General features: G+C 38.9%; 1 protein-coding gene across 2 annotated transcripts in view; it reads left to right on the top strand.

Annotated features, from left to right (window-relative positions):
- Positions 1 to 24,440, top strand: part of TRHDE (thyrotropin releasing hormone degrading enzyme) — a 201,660-nt gene that overhangs the window by 89,036 nt on the left and 88,184 nt on the right. For both annotated transcript variants that reach the window (XM_080971159.1, XM_080971158.1), the window contains exons 4-5: positions 9,681 to 9,835; positions 14,485 to 14,598. In XM_080971159.1, coding sequence (XP_080827285.1) covers positions 9,681 to 9,835; positions 14,485 to 14,598 — 269 coding nt within the window. The remainder of the gene's footprint in view (positions 1 to 9,680; positions 9,836 to 14,484; positions 14,599 to 24,440) is intronic.

Below are 24,440 nucleotides of genomic sequence, written 5' to 3'. Positions count from 1 at the left end.
AGTCTTATATTTGTAGTTGGTTGTTATAATTTTTGCAGTGTAAACGTGTGCAGTGATCAGATACATGTTGTTTTTAGCTATACAGTCCTCATGCTCTATTAACTGTGGTGTTAGGAAAATAGCTGTTGGCAATTTTCCATCCTGTCGGTACACTTAGTATTTATGTTAAAAACACCGCTTTTGGGAGGGCTGCACCAATTCTCTCTTCTAAATATTTTCAGATGAGAATGCATTTCTTTACTTGATGAATGTCTTATATACCACAACGGCTGAACATTGTGCACTGTCAGTGCAACTTAGAATTGCCACAATCTGGCTGCTGCCTCTGCCTCTGTATGTATTCTGTCAGTGTCAATTCTTTGATCTAATATAGACTGAGATGGGGCAGGGAGAGTGTGCATTAAGAACTTACAAGCAATGAAGCAGAGAGGAAATATTTATGTTGTGAGTTTTGCATTAGCTTTCCTCACTAGAAACTTTCTGAAAGATGCTTGCTCTCGCAAAACACCATGAATAAATTCAGATGGGTTCTTTCAGGTATTGTTTCATAAGACAAAGCATTGCTTATAATTTCAGTGCTGTTTGTACATGAAATATAATTCACTGTCAGTGGAAAATTGAATTCATTTTTCAGTTCATCACTGAATGATTTGATGCTTTTTTAAAATTGTGAAACTATGGACAATGAATAGGTGCTATAAAAATGTATAAGGCATTTAAAAATATGCATGTCACATACTAAATTTAACAGAAAAGGGCTTTTTAAAAATATGATGACTTAACTTTTCTTTCCATGTAGCAACTTATTTTTTCCTTCTTCACCTTCTCCCTACTCATAGTTCTTTCTTCTCTTTTCTGCCCTTGGGATCTTTAAATTTTACAATGCATTAAGCATCTGTTATATCAAAAGCCATCCATTGTTTATGCCACTTAATATTAAGAAATACTTCGTTGTGCAATAGGAAGCAATAAAAAGTCAACAATGAACTGCTGTATGTCAGTTATTTTTCCTCGGGGGTCACTAACATGCATTTGACTCTGACTGAAATAATGACATACAGTTTTAGACTCAGATTGCTATCTTATCTCCACAGCCTTCCACAGTAAGGGTGAAACGAAATGCAATAACTGCAGACTTGTATAGAGAATTGGGTCTGCCCTCAACTACCTATAAAATGCTTAGGTATAAGGGCTATTTAAAGTAGGAGTGGGCCATTGAGCCCTTCCACCCAAATTGCTTTATTTACATGCTTTTCTTCTGGCTAGGTTCCAGTGATAAAAAGCCTCCCGCCCTCCGCCCACCATGGATGAAAGAGCAGTCTTTAAAAAGTGGGTTGGGGTGGGAAAATTGTTTCCTGCCTGCCCACTCTCTCTCCATGCAGTTTTAACAGAGAATTTGCAGGACCTGAGTTCCTTCTTGGCATTGTCATGTCTAGTTCCATTGTCATGTCTAGTTGTGCCCTAAAAGAGCATTTAAATATGAAAAAAACAAAGATTGTGTATCCACTTTAGTCAGTTATGAATGCTAATATATGTATTTCAGTAGACAGATGTATTACAGAAAGGTGCATGCATGGTATTTTGAGTAAGTGTTATAGATTACTTCATCATTTCAGATAAGACTATGTAAATCCCTTTCCTGAGAGCGTAAATAATCAGTAACACTGCTACCTACATGGGATTAAAAGAAAAGAGAAGAACAGCTTCTGCTAGCTTTCCAACAAACCCATTAAATACATGTTTGTTTTAAAACTCTGTGTTGATAATTGTTTTTTAAGGATTAATATGGCTCTCTGCATCTTTCCGTTTGAGGGACACTCCATATTTGTTTTCATTTTTGACAGCTGTCTTTCCTTCCCTGGTGATTTCTGTTCCACTTGTTTGTTTTTCTTGAGTCTTTGGGACAGGACCTTGAGTAGCATGGCTGATCTGTGAATGCAGCCATGGAATTATGTCCTTTAATTTAGAAACTTTCCACTATACTCTCTTATGTGATTAGTTGGAAAAGACCTACAACAAACAAGTATGTGTTACATGTCTTTTTCCAGGGAGAGCTGAAGCTCATTTGGAAAGTAAAATGCTTTGCATGCTCCTGGATGGACCAGTGATCTGGCTTGGTATAAAGGCTGCTTCATAAGTTCACATTTAGGTGTTGGTTGTTGGCGCCTGTCTTTTGCGAGAGACAATGGAGTCAAACTGCTGGGGAATTACAGTGCCTTCTGTGGTAACTGCTACTTGCTGTGTTGTTTTTGCTGCGTTAGCAGCCTCTAAGTTACTTTTCTGGGGTGCAATTCTGGGCAGTGTGTATGGAGATCCTGGGCTGCCCAGACAACAAGACCTCAGTAAGGTGGTCCAAAACAAAGCAGGGCAATACTTTTGGCACCAGCTTGGCCATAGGAGTTGCTGGAAGGAGGCATACAAGGTGCCATCCAACTGTCTTAGGGACTCCACTCTGGATTTGTGTAGTGTTTGCTCCCTAGCCTTTTATTCTCCCAAAGATCTTCCACAAGGTATTGGGTGTGGATTGTTCCTCAGGGTTTACTCCTGAAACCTTTCTCACAAATAACTATGGCTGTAAGGAAGCAGAGGTTTAGGACCATTCTCTTAGATGAGCTACCTTCACCAGTTGAGAAGCCCCACTTCATTTCCCTCTATAGCACATGGAGAAACCACCTTTTTGACTGTTGGACCTGCTCTTGGTCTTGTCCTCTCAATCTTCTGGAGCCAGTCTTTGCATGCAGGTGATAGACAACTCGCTAACTCCACTGATTCAGCAAGGGCTTAAGACCCATTGGCTACCCTCACCAGGTCTAGCTGGCAAGTCGGAAGCCATTTCCTGGGATGTGATATACCGTATTTTTCGCTCTATAGGACACACTTTTCCCCCTCCAAAAATTAAGAGGAAATGTGTGTGCGTCCTATAGAGCGAATGCAGGTTTTGTAGCTAAGCCCAAAGCCAGAACAGGGAGACGGAGCGCTGCGCAGTGCTCTGTCTCGCTGTTCTAGCTTGGGGTTAGCTGCGCAAAGCCTCCGCAGGGCAGCGGGGTGCCTTCACCCCACTGCCCTGCTGAGGCTTCAAAGGCTGTCCCCGAAGCCAGAACAGCAAGACGGAGCACAGCACAGTGCTGTGTCTCACTTTTCTAGCTTGGGGATGGCTGCGCAAAGCCTCCGCAGGGCAGCGGGGTGCCTTCACCCCACTGCTCTGCGGAGGCTTCAAAGGCTGTCCCCGAAACTAGGTGCGCTCTATGGTCCGGTGTGCCTTATGGAGCGAAAAATACGGTATATATATATATATGTACACACACACACAAAATCTATGGTAGGATCATATTTGGAATACTGTTTACACTTCTGGTCACCATACATCACAAGCATAGCCCTGTCTAAACAGTCCCACCATGAGGAATGTGCAAAGGCTTGGAAGTGATTTGATACTGAGTTGATGAGCTTTAGGCTTTGGTACAGCTAGAGAAATAGACTGGATGGTGGGGGAGGGAGCCACAGGCATCCTCTGAAACCAGTTTGGTTCTTGCTGCTGCTGCTGCTGCTGCTGCTGCTGCTGCTGCTCTGTACTCCCAACAGGTATCGATGGTGAGGCCTCTACTTTAGTAGCCTGTGTCTCCTGTTCTCTAACTAAATTTGTTCTGAAAGTCAGATCATGAGCAAGAGGTGATGTCTTAGTTAGCAATTTCCTTTATTAAGTTGCCTAGCATATCCCATTATAAGGGAACGCTTTGTAAAAGTTCACACACAAATTCTAGTTTCCTTTAATTGCCACTTGAAGCTTTGGGGAAAGTGTGATAAATGTAAGTTGTAGATTTCTGCTTTTATAACGTAATAAAGGGATATTACAGAAAGCAAAAGAAAATTTCTCTTAAGAGACCAAGGTTTTGTCTTGTCTGATAAATGTTTTCTTTAATGTTGGATTGTTTAGCAACCCTTGAGTTTCTCTCTTTTGTAATGTGTAGCTCAGCTTACTTGTTTGGTCACTCTGAATTCTTGTATTAAGCTGATTCTTTGAATAAGGCTGGTCCTTCTTATATGAGGCACTTCTTCTATCTTGATGTGCTTCCACAAGAACAGAGTCAGTTCTTTTTTAACCTAAATAAAAATGCAGGAACAAAATTAGATGATATAATTCAGATTCGCAGGTTGAAAAGCTTTAGCACTGGCCATGATTAAGTTTGGGCAAAATTGACAAAAGGCACTTGAAAGTATTCTTTGTGATTTCTTTGCAACCCCACATTTTTGCAGCCCCTTTGATAACTTTCTAGAGCTAGCAAGCATTTTGATGGGAAGTCTGCTGGCCTTCGAGAGGGATGCGGGTGGTGCTGTGGGTTAAACCACAGAGCCTAGGACTTGCCGATCAGAAGGTCGGCGGTTCGAATCCCTGCGACAGGGTGAGCTCCTGTTGCTTGGTCCCTGCTCCTGTCAACCTAGCAGTTCAAAAGCACATCAAAGTGCAAGTAGATAAATAGGTACCACTCTGGTTTGAAGGTAAACGGCGTTTCTGTGCACTGCTCTGGTTCACCAGAAGCGGCTTAGTCATGCTGGCCACATGACCCAGAAGCTGTACGCCGGCTCCCTTGGCCAGTAAAGCAAGATGAGCACCGCAACCCCAGCGTTGGTCACGACTGGACCTAATGGTCAGGGGTCCCTTTACCTTTACCTGCTGGCCTTCAGTGTGCATACCAAAGGAGGATCCCCCCCTCCAGCGTCCCTGCACCCTCGCCTCTTTTGTGAGGGAGCCTATGGCTCAGAAAGTCCCATTCCACAACTGTTGAGCTTACAGCAACAAGTTGCCCTCCCTCCTTGATCTCTCCCACTAGGTTTTAACACTTGCTGGATTTAGGAATTAGAAGGTGCTCAGGCATGCAGCCTAACCCTCCCCCCCATAACAATACAAATACTTAGCTTAAAATCTTATTATGGATTCGGATTCACCTGAAAAAGCATAATCCAAGCAGAAAACGAATGCATCAGAAAGCTTTTGAGAACACAAAGAGTTGCAGAAGTACAAAAAAATGGAGGGGGACCCAAAATATCCTAATGAGTGCAGCACATATTCACTGGGCATGAAGGAATGCTGACGTATGAGGGGAGGAGAATTGAAAACCGGGGAGAATGGAATGATGTATCCTTGGAAAAGTCATGGCTGGCTGACTGTAATTATGTACCTTTTTTCAGGTCCTGCTTTATTTTAGTTTTAAAATTTATACCGCTTTTGCAACATCTAGGTCCCACAGCAACTTTTATACAAAATGACAACATATTGCCTCACATCATGCATAACTGTGTATCTATTTAGTGAACATTACTTAATGTGTTTGGAGTTGCGGCTAGATCCATTTGTAGCAATACATTTATTTGTTAAATATTATGGGTTAATTTTTCACATGTAAGTGGGGAATAGAGTGTTACAAGTCACAAAATTCTCCTTATTTTATCTGTGCATTGTTATAAATTATACTTTGTATTCAAAGCAGTTGGTGTGACAGCATGTTTCATTTCTTCTTTATAAGTATAGCTTTATGAATAGTATACGCTTCAATAAGAGCATTGAGATCATATCCTTATATCAGATACTGAGTTTATGGCTGTCCTACCCTTCTTCTGAATCATCAGATATGGCTACAATGCTGTATGAAACAATAGCATTTAGATCCCACACTATTTATCGAAAAGCTGTCTTTATAAAACACTAATTAAAATACATTTTTTTCAGTGTTCGAGTCATTTTCACATCCTTTGTATTTAATTGGTCAGCATTAAACATGAGACAGAAGTGTGAATATGCTGGGAATGTGGGCTTGGGATAACATATCTTTGTTTGAGACTCTGTCCTGCCATGAGATACCCAAAATCTTCCTGATGCAGCACGTGTAGATGGCGTTGAGGCATCATTCCTGGCGGGTGTAAGTTGCCCATGTCTAAAGACGTGTGGTCACCACAGTCAGTCAGGTGGTGTACCCACAGCAGTGGCCAGAGGAGGAATGACCCCTGAGAGGAGGAGAGAAAGAAGAAATACCTTCATCTGCAGCAAAACAAGTCTCTCCCATACTAGTTTCTACAGCCCATCAGGCTATACAGCCTGAAGTTAAACACTGAGCTTTTTTACATGTTCTGGAATTATTTCTGTGCATCTCTGCATCAAAATAGTTTGCTGCTATCTTGTGAGTAGGGAGCAGCCATGATATTCTAAGAAAAGCTGCAGAGTATTTTAAAGAATCCCAGTGCAAGGAATTGGACTGGACACTTTCTAAATAGGAAAATTCAAAGATAATTGCACAACAGCAGGGACTCCTGTTCAGTAGTTTACTTAGCATTTGGTTGAGCTAGGCCTGCATATGGCTCTGTGCTATGGGTCAATTAGTTATGTTTGCCCACACAGAAATTAATAGCTATATGACAGTCTGCAAGGGAATAGAGCCTCCTGGAATTCATTGCAGCTACAAAGAAAGGTTTTGCCTAGAGAAAGAATAGGATAGAATTTAGTGTGTATAAATACACTTGGACTACATTTTGACCAGGAACTGATGATAATATAGAAGCTAGTCCAGGAGTAAATTCAGTACAAGTTAGTACCGGTATTTTCTAGCATGCCCAGGGAAAGGGAAAAGGTAGATAAACAACAGCTGTGTAAGCAATAGTCATGGGGACACATGCAGAGAAGTTGCAAATGTAGGGCACACCTGCTGCAGGTAGATGTCTTGCAAGCTTTTCTGTTATGCATACTTGATAATTTCAAGGTAGGGGTGCCCAAGGGCTTTATGTAATTGACTAAGCAAATTGAAAAGGAACCACCACTTTTAAATTAGATAGCAACGAAAAGAAACTTAGATGTGAGCCCAAAGACAAATGTGAAATTAAAAAACAGGTTGTTCTTCAAATCACTTTTAAATGGCTAGTGTTATACTGATAGTTTCTGTTTTGCATCATGATTATATTGGTTAAGAATAATGGGTTCTAATCATATACTGTTGCACAACTCGAATAATTATGATGCTTTAATTAAATGTTTGGAAACAAAAGATACCAGGACCTTACATACAGATTTTGCTACACAAATCATTGAATCATATCTGCATGATATTATTTTACTGGGGAAAAATGAATTTCTAAAACCCATTTATCCAGCTGCCAAAAACGAAGTAGTTACTCCATTTCCTTTGGCACAGGGTGAATATGACCAGCAGACAGTACTACACTAGAGCCTTTTCTCAGGGCCAGCAGATGCTCCAGGTGTTATAAAGACCTTCAGTGATATCCACTGTTAGTTATATGAAATCAGTGGATGCATATAGCCTACGTACCCTGGAGTATAACTTAGTTGGATATACTGCCTTTTATGAATAAAGTGATAGGACCACACTACCCACCAATACAGTGGTTAAGAACTTAATTCATTCTGGAGGTCCGTTCTTAACCTGAAACTGTTCTTAACCTGAAGTACCACTTTAGCTAATGGGGCCTCCCGCTGCTGACGTGCCGCCGGAGCACGATTTCTGTTCTCATCCTGAAGCAAAGTTCTTAACCCGAGGTACTATTTCTGGGTTAGCGGAGTCTGTAACCTGAAGCGTCTGTAACCCGAGGTACCACTGTATAAGGAAATCAGTATTTTGATTGATTTCGCAGATTGAACAAAATGGAATGAAAATAATTCAAGGAGACAAAAATAAAAATTGCTTCAGTTTCCAATTAAGTAAGTTGTTGTAATGCAAACAGAAATTGTGGTTGGTCTCAGCTATGGCCGGGTGGGGAAACTTTTCCTCCCAGCAGAGTGATTCCCTGTCTCCCCATACCTGACTGGCTACTTGGATAGGTAGGTGGGGCCATGATCTCTGGTTATCAGTTTTTTCCTTTGCACTCAAGCTGAACTGCAAAGGAAGATGTCAGCCTATCCGAGCAAAGCTTGAAGTTATTGCCAATCAGCTGATTGGTGGTAACCTTAAACCTGCTTGGATCAGCTGCACTCCAGAGTGCCTGACTCTAAATTCTTGGAATTTAGCCAGTTGAATTAGGGCTTGAAGTCACTGCTGAGTGACACTGACTTCAAGCCCACCTTTGGCAGGGATAACCTCCATTCCAGAGTTCCTAATTTAAAAGGCACTGCACACAATACACAGTTGCCAAGAAACAATAAACTCTTATAGTTGTTCCTTTGCAGACTTGTCTTTACCACTCTTGACACCTGATGGAAACAAGCCAGATTCAGAAATCATGAAGTTGTCTTGCTTGCTGCTTTAGAAGAAAAGATTTTTCCCAGCTAAAGTGGGCCATAACAATGCCACAACACAAATTTCAATGCGCAATATCTCTACAGTGTTACCAGGGTAAAACATAAGAGATAGTGGTACTAGTAAGTACCACTTTTGGAAAGCCAACTTTGACAGGTGGGTGGGACAACCCACTGAGTAGGATTTAACACAGAATGCTGTCAAGCCCATCAGCTGACATTAATAGTAATGTCAGATGATTGAGAGGTGGGTGTGAGCCAGATTGCATCCCTTGATAGGCCAAGATTGGCTTGTGAGCTGAGGTTCCCCATTCCGTCTCAAAGACTAGAACAACTATTAATGACACAAGCTCTTGTGGACTAGAGTCCATTTCATCAGATGAATGAAGTGTTATCCTAAACTGATTGATGTTTTCATTTTTTTTAATATGGTATGTATTTTTCTGTTTTATATTGTAACCTACCCACCCTGTAATCCTCGGGTGAAGGGCAGTATAGGAATTGTACTAATAACAATAACTGCCTATAATTAGCATAAAGTACTGCAGGGTACTTTAGGCTGAGAAATATGAGACTGTCTCAAGGATACCCATTGAGACATGAGCTTCAAGTCCAATATTCTAATCGTGGCTGGGCCAAATGTCATTAGTTTTGCTTCTCACCTTAAAAGTAGCAATTTCCTTTCACTTTACATATGACTGTGTGCAGGATTTCTTTTATGACTTTTGTTTTCTCTCTTTGCTGCTATTTCAAAAATTAATGTTTTGAATATTAATATTTTTGCATGTGTTGATCTGAGTTTGTCCTACCTATAAAACATTTGCTCCAAAGGTTTCTTTTAAAAATCACATTTTTAAAAATGACAATTTTTGGCATGAGGACAAATGTTTAAAATGATCTTTAATACACTATTGATAATGTTAGCTGTGAAGAAAAACTGAGTAATGCTGCACATATCTACTCAGAGGCTAGTTCCATTAAGTTCAAGGGTGCGAGTGTGTGTTAATCCCATATGTGAGTGGAGGAGTAACGTTCTGTAGAATTTGAATTTTCGGGTCCTGATTTAAGACAGTGTCTCAAGCCATTATATTACAGCTCCAACCTGATGAATAGGGATTTCCCATTATTTTACAGTTTATTTTTTTCTTGTTATTGTTTTGCTACCACAAACAGTGAGTGATACCAAATCCCATTCAAAGTATGTTACAGCATGTTGAGACAAGGGAAGAAATGACACTAGAAAAGAAGCGTCTCTGCTAACAGAAATAATTATTAGTGTTACTAGTGTGTTATTGCAAAGAAACATAAATTAATGTTTTTATTTGTGCAGAGTTGTTTGGAAAAATAATTCTAAATATGGTTTATGGTTCTTTTATTTACCAGGAATTTTAGATCATAATAGATCCCACAAGCGCAGTAAAAGTACATTTCATTCTGTTTCTAGATTTATTAGCTGTGCCTAAGCATCCGTATGCTGCTATGGAAAACTGGGGACTAAGTGTTTTTGTGGAGCAGAGGATACTTCTGGATCCAAGCATTTCTTCCATATCATACTTACTTGATGTCACTATGGTCATTGTGCATGAGCTATGCCATCAGGTAGGAGATAAACCTTATCACTTGTGAGCATGCTACTTAAAACTGTTGTTGTCGTTGTTTAAGTCAAAGCATTTTCCATGTTGACTGTTCTCTCAGGAAAACTCAGTTACCCAGAAGGGAAACACATCAATTATGGACATTACTATGATAAACAGACAGACATTAAGTATAATAAACACTATAATGATAAGCATAAGAAGTTCACCAACATTCAAGAAATGGGAACCTGATCAATATTGTAAAATTTCCTTCCCTTTGGTGTGATTTGTAATAGACTTTTGTCTTTATATAGTTAAGCATAGTGGTGTTCTCAGGAAGTGATTAATTATAGCACCATAACTGTTTCAAGCCGAGTTCCATGTTCTTGTCAAAACTTGCAGTGACTGAAATAAATTTCATAGTCACTCTTACTCACTTACATAAACTTGGGAAGCGTTTTTTTCTTTATGTTTCTGCAATGGTTCTCTGTATATGAACAATGAATATTATACTTCTGTGTTTATTGTGATTCTTAAATATACTGAAAAATATTACAGTTAAACCTTTACATTGATTTCACATTCTTCCCTCTGTATCGTCTTTCTTTAATCTAAATATGACATTTTAGTACCATAAGATGAGTGCAGAAGTTAGACATAGTGTAGAGGGAACAGAAACTTCATTTCTCTCTCTTGAAACAAAGGTAATATTTGATTCTAAATGTAATTCATTCACCTTACAAACAACCCTTTCACAAATAAAGGAAATGTCCAACATTTCCCCACAATAGCTCTTAAATAGCACAGGAATAAAGGCTGGAATGGAGTTGTGCCAACCCTGTGAGGGAATGTAGTTTCCCCAAGGGCTGCTGTAATACCATTAGGGCATTTCTTCCCAGTTCATTACCAGCACACCAGGCAAGGGAGGTGATATGCTACCACTATGCGGACCTAGCCAAGTAAGTCTTATTTAATGGGAAAGGGAGAGTTGGAGATCAGGCTGACTTGAGTCAGTTTGGCTTTGGAAAATGAGTATTTCATTTGTGGGTGGAGAAATAGCCTGGCTTTATTTTTTTTTGAACCCATATGATGTAAGCCAAGAGGAGAGAGTAACTCATCTCTGGTTGTCACTAGAAAGAAATCGGAAAGCAAGGCTATTGTGCTGAAGAGGAAATGTGATACCTCAGTATTCTGCATTTAAGGCTCTGAGTCTTGTCAGGGAGAGATATCCCACTTAAGACCTTTCTCAAAGCCTAAAATCACATCCATTGCCTATCTCGTACCAGAAATAACCAGCCATTGTAGCATACAAATAATATCTCAAACTCACAGAGGAAATTGAATAATGTAGTATGACTTGAAAAAAATATTGAACTAATTGCAGATCATGAGCAGGGAATGCCATAGAAACTGGTTAGATGTTGTACTTAGTATGCAGTGGTAGATACCCTCTCACATGGAGATGTGATTTGGTGGAGAGCTAAATAATCTAGAGACTAGTGTACTTTATGGTGGTCACTGATAAAAGGCCTGCTATTATTGATACAATATTTGATCTACCAGAAGTGCTTCTCATCTCTGGTTAGTCAATACTTATATACCTGCTAATTTTTAATTATTACGGATCTATCAGAAGTGCAGCATATATTTCTTAGTAACAAGACAGCCAAGGGGAAATCTCTTCTGTATGAATGTATTGAACTGACAGAGTTTTCCTCACCTCTGATTAACTGTAATAAGTGGATTATCCCCTCATCCGTTTTAGTTAATATCTTCCTTCAGAAAGCATCACTTGATAAGATCCATTCAAACTAAGAAGTGAGAATATTCAAATAAAAGTTCTAGAAGCTGTTCACTGTTTCTTAACTACAAATGCTAAATTGGTAGAATATATTTTGTTCAAAATGCATCACACTGTTTCCTATTGTTACAATTTTGTTTCCATTAGGTCATGTGTTTCAGATTTAGTACTCGTATTAAAAACTGAGATTGAACATCTGTGAAGTAGGCACCTGTAAAATATAAGGAGTCCTTTGCTAGTTGAAAACATTTCCAGAAGGGTTGGTTATATACTCAGCATAGCTATTCATCTAATAATAGTATTTTTTCCCTTTGATTAATTTAGAATGGCTTGGATCCAAACTTCCTTCTCACTGGTGTAAAGTGAGAGGGAGGGAGTCAACTTTTGCTGACTTTTTCCCTGCAGTTCCTCATATACTTTGAAATGTGTTCTGCAGGCTTCTCATTGTGGAGGGATAGAGAAAACAGGGAATTGGTGAAAATGGTCTTCTTGCCCCGGCCACCAGTGGGTCCAGTCCATTGGATCAAAAGCCTTCTACGGGCAGAAGGATCTCTTGGTTTGGATCCAACCCAACTTATTTAACACCATCAACAATTTGTGCATAGAACACTGATTATATGATTCTGTGACATGAGATCATGAAGTATCCTTCTGTTTCAATTTGATAGTCTTACGGAGTTTCCAAGGTGTACTGTTATAGGGCTCCGGACTGATTACTTGCAAAATATATTCTAACTAGGGCTCTGATTTGGTTAATCATGTGGATTTAATCTGTTAATTGATTAAAAGTGCATAGATTTGCATATGAATGAATGGTTCTTTGGAATGGGCATCATTTATTTTTAGATGATGCAGATGTATTTCATGGTGTACAATAACTCAAAAGTGACATTCCCTCTCAAGTCTGTGAGAAGTGTCTCTTTTTAAAGAAAAAAACATGCTACCCATGCATTTTTAAGGACTAGTATTAAAATCAATATTTTTAAATAAACCATCTAATTAATCAAGAACACTTAGATTTGCTATGTTGCATATGGTAAAATAGAAATGATAATCAAACAATAAAAAATTGCAGTGGCTTATCTTCTTGTATTAAATGCTGGGACAGCTATCCATCCTTAGTCACCTGACGCTCTAACCATTACACTACACTGGCTGTCATACGATTTTAATGTTACTAAACATTTGTAACTAGGTTTACAAGTGAATAATTTGCTCACAACCCGAAAAGGTGAGAGAACAACAAACTTGAGTTTTAAAAATATGGTTTGCTTGTTTCAAAGATTTGAATATGACCACTCTACCATTGTTTGACAATGAAATGCATCCCTAACTAATTATAGGATGAGATCACTAAGCACTGTTCTCATTTGACGTTGATCTTCAGCTCCTTCGACATGTTTTGCTTGAAGCTAACTACAATGAGATAAAAGGTTCAGCAATATTTTATGGGTTCACTTCGTTGGAAGTCGTTTTCATTAGAGGCAGTTTAAATGATCAGTGGTGATAGTAGCATACGGTTATCATGAGAAAGTCAGAGCTGTTGCAAATGCGAAATACATATCTGAATCTTAAAAAAATAAAAATAAAAATTAGAAGCAATCCTGTTGCCCTTCGGAGGGTTGCTGAGGGACCATAAGAAGTTGCAGGCCTCCTACACAGTAGGGGAAGAAAGATGTTCAATTCTGAAGGCCTACCTGCTGTTATGGTAGATGCCTCTTCTGCTTTTGTTTTTCCAATGGCGCTCTGCCTGTTGTGAGGCCAGAAACAGGGTGCTTTGTCAACATGTTACAGGCTCCTAAGCACCCTTGTTCTCCCAGCACCCTCCCAAAACAGACCTGATTTTCACTAGTCATGGTAAATTCCTTTCCATTGGAATCATTAGAAGGAATAGGGGAAGTTTTTCAAAAAAAAAAACAAGGTGGAGATGTGTGTGTGTGTGTGTTTATATTTTGGTGTGGTTCACCTTCTCCTTCAGTTGTTTCATTTTTTATATTTCAGAACTTCTTACTTGGTAGCTATCATGCCTATAAAAGCTGTTTGGAGTAACAGAGACAGCAGTCCGAAGCAATTCCAAGGAAACAGTACAGCAAGGCTTATGATAGAGAGAAGGGATAGCTTAGAAGTGATCACACCAGGAACTTTTCAGTGGCTGGAGATTAAATAGCCCACTCTCCAGTTAGTGGAGGTGGAGCAATTTTAATTACACATAAGTAATTACATTAAATAATAAATCACCTGGGAGCGCCTGTTAATTGGACTACATTTGCAAGCCCTTGAAACAAGTATAGATGGTTTACTATTCTGAAAATTCAAGAAGTTCTTTTGATACTTGGGTAGGCAAGATATTTCTGACCTTCTGTTATACTTAGTGAAAGTCAGGAACCATGCTGGAAGAAAAAAAGCAAATTTTCTCTGCCCTACTTTCTGGGGCCAAAGACCACCTTGCAAAGCATGACGTAGCTTTTTCATTTCTTTCCAGTATTGCAAGATTTAAGTGCCTTTTCTTGTTGCAGCACAAATTCATTGTATACAGTTCATTGTTAGCTCTCTCTCTCCCCCCCCCCCTCACATATTTTTTAAAGCAAATGTTTAATTCTGTTTCTGAGTTTCTGGTGAAACCTTAAAGGAGGCTTAGTAGCAAATGTCTAGGATGCAGTTATCTTACAAGCTACCTTTTTCTGCTTATAGGTGAAACCTATAGGAATCCCTTATTAAAATCTTTTGAAACAATTAAGGAAAAGGTATAAGAAGTCACCACTGAGAAATGCAGTAACTTTTCATCAACTACCTTCGGAACTTTACTTGTTGCATAAATAGAATGTGAACAAGTGATATTTTAAAACCACAGTTTTGTTCATTTCTTTTAGTGGTTTGGTGACCTTGTGACTCCAGTATGGTGGGAAGATGTGTGGCTAAAAGAAGGCTTTGCTCACTATTTTGAATTTGTTGGAACTGACTACCTGTATCCAGGCTGGAATCTGGTAAGCTGGTCCTTTTTTTCTGTACTTCACAAGTTACTTTGTTTTCTTGTTGTTTTGCTCATGAAAAGGAAGCTAGCATAATGGTAGAACATACGTTTGCATACAGAAGGTCCCAAGTCCAATCAAGTGGACATCCCATGAAGGTGAATGATGGAGGAAAGCAAGTCCTTATTCATGCAACACATAGTTAAACGATGGAACGAGCTCCCACTAGAGGCAGTTGTGACTATCTATACTTGGATGGCTTTTTAAAAAAGGATTAGACAAATCATGGAGAAGAAAGCTATCGATGGCTACTAGCCAGGATGGCTCTGCCCTGCCTGCTGCTCAGTTGGAGGCTGCAATGCTTCTGTTTCTCTGTGGCTGGAAGCCACAGCAGGAGAGAGTGCTCTTCTGCTCAGATCCTACTTGTTGTTCAGCCACTGTGAGGACAGGATGCTGGAGTAGATGGACCCTTGGCTTGTCCTGGCAGACTCTTCTTGTGTTCAATCCTTTGTATCTCTAGTTCAAAGGATCTTAAGTCGTGAGGCCGGCAAATATGTTTTCCAGAGGTATTGTAGACTCACTGTAAGTCACAACACGGACAGTGGGCTAAATGTTCCAGCCTTCTGATTTAAGTATGAGACGGCTTCATATATTTGCAGCACGCTGCCGGAGCACTGGAAGAAGAAGCCAAATGGTATGTGCAACCATCAGATATTCACTAAAGCAAAGTCAGTAGGTGTGAAATCAGTTGACAGGGTTCCAGCAGTGCAATATTCCATTTGCTACAAAAGAAATAAGGTCAAGTTAGTCATCAGCTGCATCGTAGAATCATAGTTTTGTAGAGCTGGAAGTAGCCCTGAGGGTCATCTAGTCCAGCCCCCTGGAATGCAGGAATCTCAGCTAGATCATGCATGACAGATGGCCACCCAAGCTCTGCTTAAAAGCCCCCAAGGAAGGAGAGTCCATCACCCTTCATGGGAGTCTCTTCCACTCTTGAACAACTCTTGGGGCAACCCAGCGAGATGAGTGGGGTCAAATCATAATTATCATTACTATTACTATTATTACTATTAATGTCAAAAAGCTCTTCCTGATGTTTAGTCGGGATCTCCTTTCTTGTAATGTGAAGCCATTGGTTAGGGTCCATGCTCAGTTAAGTAACTGTTGCCTCTGCATTCAAGAGCATAAATGGTAATTACAGAGCAACATTTTATGTGATTCTTAACACTATTACATTTAACTTCCCATAATAATATAAATGGGCTCCTTAAAGCCTTGTGGTTCTCAGAGTGTCAAGTGCTTCTATTTCCAGAATGGCAACAGTGTTTGGAAAAAAAATATTGTGTCACCTTAAAGACTAACAAATTTGGCTTATGTCACAGCTGATTTGAGTTTATTTAATATATAACATTTGTCATATGGTAATAAGATGTTTTTTGTAGTACTTCCCTTGGGAAAACATTGTTTGTACTGTTCTTGTAAGAATATTTGTGCACAGGTATTACAGCTTAATATTTTTTGTTAAAATGTGATTTATTATTTTTTGACAGATTTATCCTTTTATTTTTTTAGTTTAAAAATTCACTATGAAAAATGCAAAGTAACCCTTTATCAAAGATGACATCTGTTTTTCAAATGTAAATTTTTTTGATTCACCTAAGCACTCATTATAATATTTATTATTCTTAAAGATTTTCCTTTCAAAAACACATCTTGAATTACAATAAAGTCATTCTAATTATAAATGCAATGGAATCTAGCAGCTCTTGTTGATTTTACCATAGTAAAATGTCATAGATTACGTTGGTCATATTCTGGATTTTATCTTTGCTGTACCAGAGTCATTTGTTCTGCTCATAATCACTTTAACAAAAACAGAATAATTTTGCCTTAGAAGCTGTCTTGCAAAGTAAGCATGTTTGAAAATGGCTATTAAATGATTTTGATATTCATTGCTAAGTAAATTATGTTCCCCTCATCTTGAGCTCTCATCTAACAGGCCAATGCAGGAGAAAGAGAAAACTTGCTCAGTGTCCAGATGGGTTGAGCAAGGTGTGTTAATGAAAATGAGAATATGTGGTATTCAGATTAAAATGGGCACGAGGCAGAATTATATGCTTGACAAGTAAACAAGAAATTGTCGCTAAAAATAGAAATAAATATAACGTTAATAGATAAAATTATTATGAGTAGGTATAATTGAAATTTGTATTCTGATGGCCCAAGAAGACGGTGACACTAAATGTTAGATACTTTGTGGTGAACAGAATAATTCTGAAGTTGGAGATTGCACCTCAAAAAGGATATTGTTAAAAAAAAAAGTTTCAGAATAGGGCAATCAAAAAGATCCAAGGGTAAAATAAAATAAAATAGCAGAAATAAAATCTCAAGATTTAAAACGTTTGGGCTAAAAGATTGCTGAAAAGCCCTAAAACCTCTCCCAATACATATGCTTCAGGCCTTCAGCAAATGTTTCAATCCAATCAGCACTTGCACACCCATAGGCAGACAATGTCCAGTAAGAATATTTTATTTAATAGCAGAAAATAAACAAACCAACCACAGCCTTTCACAGCAAAGCATGCAAACTCAGGAGGACAAAAGAATACAATGTAACTCAGCAAATTTTGGCTGGGATAAAAAATAGTGTCTTCCCTATTTTAAGCCTGGTTCAACTCAGTTTCCAGGTCTTAATGGATAAGAGTTCCCTAGCTCTGAAGCCTATCATCTTTCAGATACAAGCAAAGCTGAAGTCACAGATCCTCATAGGGTGACCGGAGGTCCTGTACCTGTAACAGTTGTGCAGAACTTGTGTGTGACAAGTTACTTCTGTTCAAATTCTCTTTTCTGCACAACTATTAAAGATGCAGAAGTCCTGGCCCCCTTCTCACCTGGCCACCCTAAAGCAATATATCTCATTGCCTCCTATTTGTGAAATATTATATTGATTTACACACCTTTGTCTTCAGGTTTATTGTATTGTCATTCATCTTCTGACCTCAGGTCTTATATGCTTCCTTCTACCTTGGTTCTTATTTTCAGCAGTTCAGTTGAAACTGAACTTTCAGTTCCTTTCAGCTCCTTTCTCACAGAAGCTAATTTTGTTTTAGGTTTCATACATTTCCATTTGGCAGCCTGCTGTTTCACAGTATCACTTTCCTTGCAAAACATTTTCTAACATATTTCTAGATGTAGAAAACGGCATCCAGATCTCTCTATCTGTTACTGTGATTTCCTTTAAAATATCCTCCTCCTCCTCCTCCTCCTCCTCCTCCTCATTATTATTATTTTGAAGGGTGAAGGGTATCCTCAGATATCGATTGAGATATTTCAGGCACTGCTAGATGATTTCTGTTAATGTTTTCATGGAAGAGAAATATTATCAATATTAACCCGAATGATTCAGCTGTGTGGAAGTGATGTGTGAACAGAATGCACAGTCCTGTGGTAACATTTCTCTTCTTGTGGTTTAACCAGTATTCCAACGTTTGCAATTCTTTGCCCTCCAGAACTTGCAGCTGTAGGTGTATATTTTCCTTAACCACAGACGTTTGATCTTCTAAAGTAGCATCTCCTTTGTTGGAGAGTAGGAAAAAATTATTCGTTATGATCCCACATTACAGAATATGGATTGAGCTATATGCGTATCCAGAAATTGTCAACAGCTTCCAATGGTTCCTACTTTTGAGTAGGTGGAGTTGACACACTCTCTGTCCTTGAATGTCTATATTAGTAGAATGGGGGCGGGGGGGCGGGGGATAGACTATGACAAAAGCAATTGCTGGTGAGTGATTTTCCTTTTCATCCATAAAATACAAAGTGTCAAATGCTTTAGCAGTCACTACCTCACTCAGCGCTGAGAAAGCATTTCACAGGGCTGAATGGCCTTCTCCCTTTCATTCACTTTATAAAAGTTTGGCTTTGCTGATAACTTTATTGGATGAGTCAAGGCAGAGTACATCAGTGATGGCAGTCACACTGAATTTTTCTCTTTCCCTGTTGGAGAAAGCTACTCTGTCTTTTTCCATATCTGTCTTCCTTTAAAAGAAAAAAAGAGAGAGTAATGCTCATAGTTTCTGGAGATATGTGTTTTAATCAAACACCTCTATCACATATCTGCAGGAACTATGAGCATAATATTTTTTCTTAAAGGGAGACAAATATGAGAGAGACAGAGCAGCTGCCTTCTAAATACACTGCATGGAGGAAGGAGAATTCAGTGTGACTGCCATCGTTGATATACTCTGTCTTGACTCATCCAATAAAGTTGCTAGCAAAGCCAAACTTTTAATCAAAGATTAAGCGCAGAGCTCCAGTAGTCATGCAACTATCCTTCATCTTTCCTTAAGTGATCCACAGTGATCCATCACAGTATAGTATGCCATGGTCTAGATGATTCTGTCATTTCTTCTGGAAACTGAAACTAGCTTAATACTGAAATATCTGCATATCATTTTCCTTTTATAAAACCTGTGCTTAAGCAGGCTTGCTTAAGCATAAAAATAAATATTAATGGAAAATCATTAAACTAAAGTTCATTAAACTAAATACTCAGAGTATCTCAAAGTGCACAGCTCAAGATCCTGATGAATGGTCTCAATTGCTGATTTCCTCCATGGGCAGGATTAAAATAAAGAAGAAGGCGGCTGTGATTAGACTTGTGCATATCTTTGACTTAAATTGCCTGCTAAAACATTTATCTTCTTCAGTAAAATGTTCTGATACTTTCTGAGACTCGCAAGACAGATCAGGAAGGAAGTATTAAAAGTTCTGGAAGTAGACTTAAGACATCGAAAGTCTTGGTTTATTTCATTATTATTTTTGCATATTATATTGGAGCTGCAGTCTGCTTGATCCTTCTAGACCAGCACACATATCATGCTGTCTCAGCATGGAGAGAAACATGACTTCATTTTCTCACTTCCCTTTCAAAAATACTTTCATCTCTCTCTCCTTGGTTAAGGGCTTCAAATAATCTAAAAACGAAGCTTTTAATTAATACCACATGGAATTTGACATCTTCCAGTAATCATGCACTGAAATAAGCCTCTAGTGTTATTTTTCTGTTGCAGTCCTTGAAAGAAAGCTTTCTGTGTTGAACCAGAGATGAAATTCATTTGCAGCTGAATATGACAAGAAACATATAAGCAAGCTTAGAGCCAAAACAGTTGCTAGCTTACAGTTCTTAAGGTCAGTCACCTTGTCCACATGATCCAATAAGCCAAACCATGTCTTATTGAGAACTCACAAAGAAACATTGGGTATGGCTGATGGTTAGCAAGGAGAGAGCTTAAACATGGATCCTGCTTTGGACAACACAGGGGTCAGCAAACTTTTTCAGCAGGGGGCCAGTCCACTGTCCCTCAGACCTTGTGGGGGGCCAGACTATATTTTGGAGGAAAAAATGAATGAATTCCTATGCCCCACAAATAACCCAGAGATGCATTTTAAATAAAAGGACGCATTCTACTCATGTAGAAACACCAGGCAGGCCCCACAAATAACCCAGAGATGCATTTTAAATAAAAGGACAAATTCTACTCATGTAAAAACACGCTGATTCCCAGACCGTCCACAGGCCAGGTTTAGAAGGCGATTGGGCCTGATCCAGCCCCCGGGCTTAGTTTGCCTACCCATGCACTAAGCCATACTGTGCTGTAGCAGTAAAAATGATCAGGGATCAGCAAAGCAGCTGCTGGCCCCATTCCGGAGGCTACATACTTGTATGGACCCACTAAACCATAGTTCACCTTACCATTTTGTGCAAAGCAGACCATTATCTTTGCAGCTGTGAAAGTTTTTCTTTTTTAGAAAAGAATCCTAGAAATTACTTTCCAATTATCAATATTTATTCTAAAAAGTCACTTGTTGTTGTTTTGCCCCTTTTACTCCTTGATTTTTGAGGGGCTGCATTTTCTTTATGCTTGTGAGGCATGATGGATGCTGGGTTGTTCAGAAGGAACCTCCTCTCTGCCCAGTCTGTGTTGGGGAGGAACTGGGACACTGGCAACATGGATTATAGTACAGTGGTTCCTCGGGTTAAGAACTTAATTCGTTCCGGAGGTCCGTTCTTAACCTGAAACTGTTCTTAACCTGAAGCACCACTTTAGCTAATAGGGCCTCCTGCTGCCGCCGTGCCGCCAGAGCATGATTTCCGTTTTCATCCTGAAGCAAAGTTCTTAACCCGAGGTACTATTTCTGGGTTAGCAGAGTCTGTAACCTGAAGCGTCTGTAACCTGAAGCGTATGTAATCCAAGGTACCACTGTATAGAATCTCCAAAGAAGGGTGGGGAAATAAAAAAAGACATTTAAACATTTGGGGAGAGGTCCAGTGCAATGGAAGCAACATGCGCACAGCGTTGCCCTCTCCTTTGGAATGAATGGGGAAACGCAGGTGTGATGTGATGGACAGCTTCATGTGGACACTGGAGCATCTTTGAGATACTTTTAGAATGGGTTTTCTTTAGTGTATCTTGGAATAGCAAATAAAAGTCAAGACCCTGTAACAAACCCAGATGCCAGCCCTAACACAAAAGTATCAATGAACACAAATTTGGCACCAGAAATGGCAATATTTAGAAACAAGTAAAAGAACATTTCAACTCAGCAGGACTCTCTGTACTTGACTTTAAAGTGGTCATCCTTGAACAGAGGAATTTCAGTGGGAGGAAAGAGAACCACAATGAATCAGAATTTGTTAGGGAAATTAAGTTTTAATACCTGTGGGCATGAATCGGGGTTATAGATTTATCACACTCCTATGTGTTAATTAGTTACCATTTCCAGGATGCTTCATGGTATGAAACCTTGTGCCATAAAGCCGCAAAACTCGTTGTTGTTCTAGATTGGGATGAATGAGTTTGGGAAAGGAATGTGAGCCTTAGATGGCAGAAGGTGCAGCTTACAAAAACATTGGATGAACAACAGAGATGGAAATCATTTCGACCTGAGATGTTACAGTTATATACACCACTCTTTCCTTTTTGCTTTGTCTGCTCTATAAAATTATAGGGAGCTATATTTTGTAAATATTTGTATAATAGTAAACTGCTGTGAGTCACCCAGAATGTTAAGGAGTGTCCATAGTCCTGGGATGAACCTGGCATGTCTTAGTTCTAATAGTGGCCCACTTCACCAAAATGGCTTGGGATGTTAATATCTGCCTTATGTTTTAGAAGAAAAATAATATATAAATATATTAAATAACCACACCCATTTTTCAGCAAGACTAGCTCAAATATTATGAGCATCAATGAGTTTTTAAATAGCTATGAGGATGGAGGAAGAAAGCTAAAAGTTGCTGTTGCAAATAAGGAATCTTAGAATCACATAGGTCAGGCATAGGCAAACTCAGCCCTCCAGATGTTTTGGGACTGCAACTCCCATCATCCCTAGCCAACAGGACCAGTGGTCAGGGATGATGGGAGTTGTAGTCCCAAAACTTCTGGAGGGCCAAGTTTGCCCATGCCTGACATAGGCAGTCCCCACTGTTTTAGTCGTTTTCTGTGCTGAACATTACAGACAGAAAATTCCTGGGTTTTAATTTTAATTTAAAGTGGAGAAGATTCTACTTTCGCTCTCATAGGCATAAAATATATAAAGAAATTCAGACAGCATATATAACCCTTTCCTATTCCTCTGCCTAATAAAACATATTTTAGAAATGCTAAAGCATTTTGCTAGGGATATGATTTAGAGAATGGAATGACCTTATTAAGTGTTATTCACACAGGTCTCTTAATCTGTGAACCATATGAATGCCTATACCAGAACAAAGAGGTTCTGTTAACATTCAGGCCTTTGATCTCTTATGTACACTAATTATCAGTTATGACTTACATTGTGCTGTTCCTTTTGTTCTCTTGTTGGATGCAATTCACTTTCTCTCCCACACTTAAATTCTTTTGTCCTGCTATCTCATATTATGTTAGGGAAACTTTTTTTTTAAAATGTGACTGGTTCAAGTATTGCATCATTGTCATGCTAACTACCTTAAGCTTTTGTTTATGTCTCAATAAGTATTATAAAATTCATACAGTGACTGCTAAACTGCATTATCTTTATCCTGGTAGATAGGTATATACAATTCCCTGAAGCTGGGGTAGGGAGGCGAGGAGAAGGAACAGATCATTTCCAGTGAATCAGGCACAGTAATTGAATGAACTTTATGTTGGGAATCTTTCCATGTATATTTCCCCTTTATTTCATTTAACAATTATAAACAAACATTGTCACTCTTTTCTGCCAATCTTATGTCCACAGTTATTTAACTGCTGCTGTTTTGTTTTCTATTATATAGGTCTGTATACTGTAAATTACTGTGTCCCCCCCCAAAAAAAAACCTCCCAGGAACAAGGATGTGCAAAATTTATTTGTTCTCATTAGCTTTTCCAAAATCTATGATAAAATTGGTAGTTGTCTAAAAATAAACTACAGTTGCTCAAACATTGATCTCGTTAGGTCCATTTATTTCAGGCGGTCTATGCTGAGTAAAACTTAGTTGATACCTAAATAAAAAAATTCCTTCCAGTAGCACCTTAGAGACCAACTACGTTTGTTATTGGTATGAGCTTTCGTGTGCATGCACACTTCTTCAGATACAGTTGATACCTGTGAGACTGCTCTCCAATATTTACAGTGTCTGATCAATGGACCACCGGTAGGAAATCATAAGGTATCAAATAGTGGCCCCTTTTCACTTATTAAGAGGATGGTTTGGCCTGGTTTGAATAACATTCTAAGCTGAACCTTGACCGCATGAACATGCTGGGTCTGGAGAGGGACCAGTAGCCGCCGATCCTTTTCCTGCTGTGCAGTGCTGAGTTAAACCAAGGTTAGCTTTCCCTTCACATGCTTGTGTGGTCTTGCTAAACCAAGGTTTTGCTAATTATGTCATGAAAGCTAGGCCATTGTGGAAAAGGCACCAACATCCTAGAAGTGGAATGGGTTCTTCTGAATTGAGTAATTTCATGATTTTTGCTTTCCTTCATGAGTGAAATCTGATAATCTTTACTCCCAGGTTGGCTTACACACCAGTCTTTTTAAGGCCTATAAACCAATAGAAACTGAAAAACAACATTAATATGTATTCTTGCTTTCAAAATACCTGATTTTAATGTTGCAAGGCAAGTCCAGGAAATCCAGCTTCAAAATCCATCTCTACCAACCTTTCAATAGTTTTCAAGGTAGATTTTGAGGACGTATATATTCAGCATAGGTAAATTAAACAATCTCTTCCTAGATACACCTATTCGCTTCCTTCTGCATTTAAATTTAATATTGCTATTAATAGCTCCATCCTCTTTGAGGATAACCTATTTTGATATTCATAAAGGATCAAGTAACTTGTTCAAATATTCTGCAGTCAAGGCAAGTAACAAGCTGTTGCACATTTATTCCAAGTCCAATCTGATGTGCCTAGTTTCTAAACCCCATGTGTGTGTTCAATGGTTAGATCTAGTTTTTCAGTAGTTTAAATATGTAATAATACCTTCCATGTACTCTAATGCATTTTCACATAAAAGTTGACTTCCAGATGGAGCAGGAGTGGAACAGCTTTTCAGCTGATTCACAATATAATTTAAATTAGCTCACTGATAGCCATAACATTTCCATATGTAGAATTACATGAATTGTTATTTCATCTGTCTGTTATATAGCTTTACAAAAATGCAAAACACCCAGAAAAGTGATATATCAGTAGGTCGATGTCAGTACAAAAATGTGTGCAGTGTAGATAAACGTGAAACCGTAATTTCATGACAACGTACAAAGTAAGGCCAGTCAGTACGTTTAACTCATATATGTATGATTTGAAAACTGGGGATAAGGCAGCTCATGAGCACCACTAGAAAGCA

Source organism: Podarcis pityusensis (assembly GCF_964106645.2).
Source record: "Podarcis pityusensis genome assembly, chromosome: 10".
NCBI classification, from domain to species: Eukaryota; Metazoa; Chordata; class Lepidosauria; order Squamata; family Lacertidae; genus Podarcis; species Podarcis pityusensis.
Note: the sequence above shows the minus strand (reverse complement) of the source record. Positions and strands in the feature narration are given on the sequence as shown.